This window comes from Tupaia chinensis, unplaced genomic scaffold, assembly GCF_000334495.1.
Source record: "Tupaia chinensis unplaced genomic scaffold, TupChi_1.0 Scaffold000141_1, whole genome shotgun sequence".
Lineage (NCBI taxonomy): Eukaryota > Metazoa > Chordata > Mammalia > Scandentia > Tupaiidae > Tupaia > Tupaia belangeri.
Window position 1 is genome coordinate 3,687,723 of NW_006159611.1, and position 7,743 is coordinate 3,695,465.

The window sequence follows — 7,743 nt, forward strand, 5'->3', positions numbered from 1 at the left end:
TTTTCACCATCAGGTTTGACTTTAAGACAAGTGGCCAGTGTCTGTAAATCTGGGAGCTGCTGTTGTACTCCTCGCCGTCCCTAGCTCCCAGGGCTACAGTGACGCGTGACACAGGAAGTGAATGGTGTGAGACCACGACCCTACACTCCAGCAGGAGGAGCAAAGGGGTGGACAGGCCTGCCCTGGGGTGCAGGGACCCGATGACCCTAACAGGGTGCTCAGGGAGGAGGTGCAGGTCTGCTCCCGGTGGCCCGGTGACAGGGACAGAGATGTCATTCCCGAGGCTCCCTTGAAGCAAGCCACGAAGTCACAGGGGAGGTTCCCCTCCTGTATGACGGGAGCCGGGGAGCAGGGTAGCTTGGCACAGGCTGAGCAGAACGCGGCCCGGTGGCCCACCATCCCCCTGGGGCGTGGGTGTAAGTGCCCTCTGGCTCTAGGAGCCTCTGAGGAGTCCCAAGGGTACCCTTGGTGGCACTCTGAGATGTCACAGCACCCCTGGGCATACCTCAGTGCTCCGCGCTGCGTTTGGTCTCACCCCTGCAGACAGCTGTGTAGGTAACAAAAATCTAACTGTGACACGGGAGGAGGTGGAGCCCAGAGGACAGGTTTGATGTGACTAGGACCCAGCAGAGAGCAGGGTTTGGCCATTTTTCCTGGTGTGTTACTAATGGACGTTCGGGGGCTTGATACAATTATTTTTTCGATGAGTCACGTCACGTTAATTAATAAAAGGGGAAAATAATGTAACTACCTCATAAATCTCATACAGGGAAGTTACCAGGGGTGTGTAAGGTTCTCGACAGGGATGGAGCATGATTTCAGAACGTCAGCCTGTTCCACTTGGTGTTCACAGGTGCTTCTTAACATGAGCAATAAGCCAGGCCGAGGCCCACGCGCCGAGGCCCACGGTGAAAGCAGGTGATCGCAGACCAAGCCTGGGGCCTGTGGGTAAGCACGGCCGCGCCCTCGCCGGCATGTGCAGGTGTGTGGGATGATGCGCCTGAACGTCTTCCTCTTTGGAAGGCCTGTAAACAGGGGCACGCAGACATGACCCTCAGACGCTGTTAACAGTCCCGTACTCTGACAGACACGCACTGTGAGGTCGTCGCGGATCTGGCTCTCATTCGAAAGGGCGTTTATTTTGGTGAATTATTCTAAGAGTCGTACACAGCTTTATTTTTTACAGTTGCAATATTAAGTCACACTTTGGACCTCAGGGAGCGATCTGAGGATGGCGTGTGCGGAGGTTCACTGCAGGTCATCTGAGTCTCAGGTCTGTGAAACCGAGGCACGAGCACCCCAGCCTCAGCCTTGCAGAAACCCCTGCGTGTGCAGATGGTACAGAGACAGTACACATCTGCAAACGTCTTCTGATATTTCGAAATAAAGATCATTTTAAACTAAACTGTCCTAAGTTCAGGTCTGTTCATGAGAGTGTAAACACTATAAACTATTTCCATTTATGTGTTTGTCGGGGGAAGTCCTTTTTCTCTGCAAAAGCACATCATGATTTTCCCAGCAACCCGATTCTTAGCATTTCAGCCTCAGTGCCTAGAACTACAGTTAGCACGTAGAACGATCACCTACCTGTTGGGTGAGGCATTAGATTGTTGTCTATTCATCTTTTTCCGTATGCTTGGTTCTTACATATTCATCACCTGGAGTGGCCGTTAACGGTAGTATATTTTACACTGCTTTTCACAATGAGATTAATATGGTTAAATATCCCATAAATGAAAAACGGCTTCCAGAATTATTTTTTTTTCCAGAAAGCTTTTTGCTATAGGGCACAAAAATGTGCTCACTGGAGAGACAGGGACAGAAACAGAAAGCAAGAAATTAGCCCACCCCACCCGCCGTGGGGGAGTGGGCACGCATGCACAGGAGCCAGGTGCGAGTTTTAAGCTGCCAGGTCTGGACTCAAACCGCAGTCGACTACATAGGAGCCCAGCGATGTAACCGTCACACCATCCACTGGTCTCACTTACAGAATGTTTTTGCCTTTTAAAAATACTTTATTTTAAACTTACAGTCCCTGATGTATAAATGTCGTGTAATCTAGGTGGAGTAGTTTGCAGCGTGGCTCTTCTCTCTCTTTTGCTCTGAACTTTTCTCTCAGTACTGTTTTTGATATACCCCAAACATTTGGGAGTTTTGTATTTTGGTTTTAGTTGTTTCAAGAAATCTTCTAATTTTGCTCTTAATTTCTGTAGATTTGAAATTGTTCAGGTGTGTATTGTTTACTTTCCATGTACTTGTATGTTTCCAAAAGTTCTTTCTGTTGCTGATTTCAAGTTTAATTCTATTGTGGTCCAAGTTATTATTCTGTTCTTTTAAATCTGTAGAGGCTTGTTTGTGCCTTACAGTGTGGTCAGTCTTAGGGAATGATTCAGGCACACCTAAAAAAAATGCATATTTGGTATGTGTTGGATGAGATGTTCTGTAACTGTCTGTCAGATCTATTTGGGTTCTAGTATCCCTCATTTACCTCAGATCACACTATCTAGCCATGTGGAATTTAGCCGCCTTAACCATCATGCCACCAACTGGCCCTTTTATTGGTGAATTTTATACTTTATGTAATTCTCTTAAGTATTTCTTGAAGAGCAAGTCTAATATTGGTGAATTCTTTCTGTTTTTGTTTGGGAGTGACTTTATTTCTCCTTCGTATTTGAATGACAGTTTTGCTGGGTATAGTATTCTTGGCATAAACTTGTTTCAGAATTTTGAATAGGACATCCTATTCCTTCCTTGCTTGCAAGATTTCAGCTGAGAGGTCTGAAGTTAGTCTGCTATGATATCCTCTATAAATAACTTGGCACCTTTCTCTAGCCATTCTTAGGATTTTATCTTTATCACTTTAGACATTTTGACTAATATGCCTTAGAGGAACTTCTGACATTAAATCTGTTTGGCATCCTTTGAATGTTCTGAATCTGGATATCTATGTTGCTCCTTAGATTTGGGGAGTTTTCAATTAATGAACAATTTTCTATGCCTTTTTCTCATCTCCTCACACTGTAGATGCCTATCATGTGGGTATTCAGTCTTTTAATTGTGTCCCAGATATCTTACATGTTCTTATTCTTAACTATTATTTTGTCTTTCTTTTTGATGGTTTGGACTCTTTCAACGGTTGTGTCTTCAAGTCCCAAGATTCATTCATTCTGCATAGTTTAACCTGTTTTTGATGCTGTACAGAAATCAGGTTTATTTCCTGTGTGATACTCATCATCTTCAGGATTCCTTTTTTTATCTTTTTTTCAGGGTACTTATCTCTCTACTGAGTTCTTCATCCGTGAGGTGGAATCTGTCTCCTCTCCTGGGGTTGTCTGTATTCTCTTGTAACTCTTTGAGTCATTTGTGATTTCCTGCATTTTGTCTGTCGTTAGTGTATTCATCTGGGCCAGAAACATTTGTCTTTTCTTTTCTCTTATTTCCTTGAGTTGATACTCAGGCATCTGGCCCAGAACTCACTTCTTCCCGTAAAGGGCCAGGGATTCCTTTGGACCCACAACTGCTGTCCTTGGGGGTGGCTCCCTGAATGCTTTGACCCTGTGTGGGGTCTTCTTCCAGACGAGGTCCCAGGGTAACAGTTTCAGCTGAATATAGGCAATACCTTCTGTCGTAAGTAAGTTGCACACATGACGGGTCTGGGTACTGGCTGAAGAGTTTGGGCTCGGGGGTGACTGGTTGCTTAGTTCACCATCTGTGTGCCCTCCCTGGAGTAGAGGAAGCTGTCTTCCTCAGAGACTGGGTCTCTGCCATCCTGTGGCACCTCAGTGTGGACAGTTCATTACAGGATGGCAAGCCGAGGACTGTTGGTGCAGGTGGGGCTCTGGGTGGGTCGGCAGTGATGGAAGGTAGGCCCTGAGTGGGCCTCCATGACACAGGCAGGAGGCAGGGTCTCTGGGCGGGCTCCTAGCACTCTAGGGGGTCCAGTGGGGATGCCATGTGGGCCTTTGGCGCACTCACGGGGGTGCAGTGGGTGGGCCTCAGGCAGTAGCCGAGCCAGCCCTGCGGCATGGGCATGTGTACACAGGGGTGCTCTGGGTGGCTTCGGGGCCCCGTGGGGTTGCGACTCTGGAAGTCTAGCCTCCCCCAGTACTGGCTCTCTGGTGTGCCCGGGCATTGAGAATGTGAGGTCAGCGACGGTGGGTGTGCTGCGCCTCAGGCCCCCGCTAGCACACCTCCACGGATAACGTCCTGGGCAGTGCAGGGGTGCATGCTGCCGGCCACCTGCCCGCCCACCTGCCACAGCGCAGCCATAGCGCCCCTGGGCGCCTGTGAGCTCTGCACCCGTGAGCAGCTTCCCCTCCCTCCCGTCCAGTCTCTGCGCAGCCTCTAGGGAAGAGGGGGCCCCAGTTACTTGTTTTCTCCTGCTTTTGTTATCATTTCACCGTGTCAGGCAGTCTTCCTGAATGACACAAGCCGGCCACCTGCCCGCCCACCTGCCACAGCGCAGCCATAGCGCCCCTGGGCGCCTGTGAGCTCTGCACCCGTGAGCAGCTTCCCCTCCCTCCCGTCCAGTCTCTGCGCAGCCTCTAGGGAAGAGGGGGCCCCAGTTACTTGTTTTCTCCTGCTTTTGTTATCATTTCACCGTGTCAGGCAGTCTTCCTGAATGACACAAAGCAAACTGGCTACTGTTCTCAGATTTAAGACGCCAGTAAGGATTTGGTGAAGCCGAACTCACCCCCCAGGTGCTGCTCTGCAGGGCCAGGCCTGCTCCCACCGCCGCTACACCTCGGCCCAGGCCAGGCCTTCCTGCTCTCATTCTCTCCACGCAAGTTGTGGCGGGCAGCTGATGGCACCAGGGCCCCTCACGAAATGACCTGGCGCTTGGGGGTCACGCAGTCTGTTGGCCCTGATGCCTGCCCCAGCAGAAGCATTCGAGGCACAGTGACCATGTTGGATTAGCTGGTGGCTTGACGTTACGGCAGCTGGGTCCCATGTGACCACTGTGGTCCTGGACCCAGCAACCTGAAGACCACGCCAGGCACGTTGCGTGTGTGCCCAGAGTCCTGAGAGGAGAGTGAAGAAGGGTGTTCAGCCTGGCCATCCCCCACCCCGGGAGCTTTCTCACCCCCACGTCTCTGGCAGGTGCACACACCCTATGTCAGAGCTAAAAGTGATCGTGATTAAGTCTCGTATTTGCTCTTATCTGACACACTGAAACGCACAGACCTGCTAAGACAAGACGGATGACAGGTGAGGTCACGCCTACCCCACAGCGTGCCCCCCAGGCATGCCTCTCCGAGCACCGCCCTCGTCATCACTCTGCAGTGGCCCCAGCAGCCAGTACGTTCGGCTATGAGTACTGCTAGGGCTGGGCAGAGGTGTCTGAGGGGGGACCTCAGGGAGGACTCTGCCATCAGGACACGGCCGCACGGCAGGTCTGGTGCAGACCGCGAGCTGGGGAAGAGGTTCAGGTGCCACGGAAGCCAGCGTCGGCAGGGTGGGCCACGGGTCCACGCTCTCACGTGCCCGGGCGTGGTCGTAGGCGTGCTCCAGGATGAACTGCGCCCTTGCCAGGCGGGCGGGCTGCACTGTGCTGCGTCGTTCCCCGGAGCACTTGTGGGTGGAGGTGACGGTGGCACAAGGGAGGGGTGGGGGGCGGATGGGGGCCTCAGTTGGCGTCAAAGCTGTACACGTGAAGTGCTCCAGAGATGCGGGATCCCAGAGAACTCCTTCCCGCGGCAACGACAACCTGGGCCTGTGGGGACACAAGCCAGAGTCCACGCCTGCTCCTGACCACGGGCTCCTGCTGTCGCACACATGGTGCTCGGGAAACATGCGTGACCGGGACACGCCACGCCCCGCGGCCTCTTCGCCTTTGAATACCATCTTGGATGTGGGGGTCCCAGACCCCAGGCACCTCTGCAGGTGAAGAACAAGGGAGGTGCCTTCGTGCCTAGCACCCCCGCGTTCTGGCTGTGACAGTGGACACAGGCAGCCTGGCAGGGTGTGTCAGCTTCAGGGCCACCCTCAGAACTGCCTCAGCCCCTCTGCAAGGTCGGAACCAGCGTGAGATGAGCAGAGGCGTTCTGAGCCGAGGCCGTGACCAGCCCGGTGCTCACTGGCTGCCAGCACTGGTCGGAGCAGGTGCCACGCCGCTCACTGGACGCTGAAAACGACAGTGAGACCCTGCGATGGCAGATGGCTGAGACACAGAGACCCGTGGGCCCGGGGCTGGGCGTCTGCCGGCCTGTTCACAGGGAAATCACTGCTCGGGAAACGACCCAGCCGTCGCCTCACTCTCGGGGCGCGGCTCTCCACTGCGCAGCTGCTGGGCGGACCACTCTCCCCCGTTTCCTGGTCCTGCCGTGCTCACGCCTGAGGTCGGATCTCCCGGCCCCTGGCCCTCAGCCAGTCGGGTCCACACACCTCTGCAGACACGGCTCCGGGCCTTGGCCAGGCCGCCCCCTGCCCACCCACCTTGGCTCTGGGTCCTCCTGCGCTGACCCGGGCGCTCCATGGCCCCCAGGTCTGGCCTCTCTGGCCCCACCTGGATGATGAGTGCTGGGCGCTGGCTCCGCATCTCGGGTTCTGATGACACTCGTCACTCACCCCCGTCAGCGACCCCCCGCCAGGCTCCCCGCTGTGGAAGGCGGCCGCCCAGCCCAGCCCGGGTGCCGCAGGCCGTGGGGCGCAGCTGTGGGACACAAGCGTGCCAAGGCCCCAGCTTTGCCCTGGCTCTGAACACGCGGGGGTGCGTGTGATCCTGGCTGGCTGGGGCTGGGGGATCGCGGCGTGGGCACCGGCAGGGGGCTCCTTCCTCCCTCTCCCTGGAAATGAGTCAAACGTTCAGGCCTGCCACAGCGGCGCAGCGCAGGTGCCCGGTCCTGGCCGTGACCCCCGCGGGCTGCGAGGGTTGTGGGGTCGCAGGGGAGACACCGTTACGAGCACTCCTCTGAGCCTCAGCTCTCCTTTGTCACAGCCCGCGTCCTCGGAAGGCCGAGGGGCCTTAGAAATCCTGGCACCCCGTCGGGGCTCGGAGGAGGCCTCTTCCCCACTGCTCATAGGGTGCTCGTGACAAACGGCACATCGGGTGTGTCACCCTGAGCGTGTCAGGACCCTGAGCGCTTTAACACCCACCCAGGTGAACTGACATGACAGCGGACTCGGCGTTTTACAGGGCCGCTGCTGTGCCCTGCCCGCCTCAGCCGGCGGGTCGTGGCGCATGGGCGTCTTTGTTAGGAAGCAGAGGTGCTTGAAGAATGCCCGACTGGGGGGACGGGCGAAACTTACACGCAGGCCGGCCTTAGGGTGAACGTTCCCGTGGCCAGCCTTTTGAGAATAAGCCCACGTGAGCTGTGGCTAACCCGGAGTTTTTGCTGTCACACATTTTGGGCTGTCGGGACCTCGGTCTCTGAAGCAGCCACAGACAGGGCACACACGTGCACCACGTTCCGGTCCAACACAGACACAAAGGGGGCCTCGTGAGCGGCGGATAGTGTCTTCTGGGTCAGGGTAGCCTGTCCGCGGCCGTGGCCGGCTAGTCCCCGGGAACATCAAAGGGGCAGACGAGCCGGCCACGCCCTGGAGAGCAGAGGTCTCCGGGGACCCGCCCGGGACAGGCGTGGGACCCAGCGTGGCCGCCACCCAGTGTGACGCTCCGTCTCGAGGAAGATGAAGCCCAGAACAGAAAGCGTGAGCGCCCCGCCCCCGCGCCCCCCGGAAGCAGCAAGGCCACGGCCCTACTCACCCGCTGCTTGGACCGCACGGTGGCCAGCGCGCTCCCAA

At 55.6% G+C, this 7,743-nt stretch overlaps 1 protein-coding gene across 1 annotated transcript in view; it reads right to left on the reverse strand.

The window, feature by feature from the left end:
* Positions 1-5,116: 5,116 nt before the first annotated feature.
* The window catches only part of GPLD1 (glycosylphosphatidylinositol specific phospholipase D1), a gene marked incomplete at its 5' end in the record, with an annotated part of 32,225 nt that continues 29,598 nt past the window's right edge, over positions 5,117-7,743 (reverse strand). Inside the window, 2 exon segments of the mRNA XM_014586502.1 lie at positions 5,117-5,713; positions 7,706-7,743. Coding sequence (XP_014441988.1) covers positions 5,627-5,713; positions 7,706-7,743 — 125 coding nt within the window.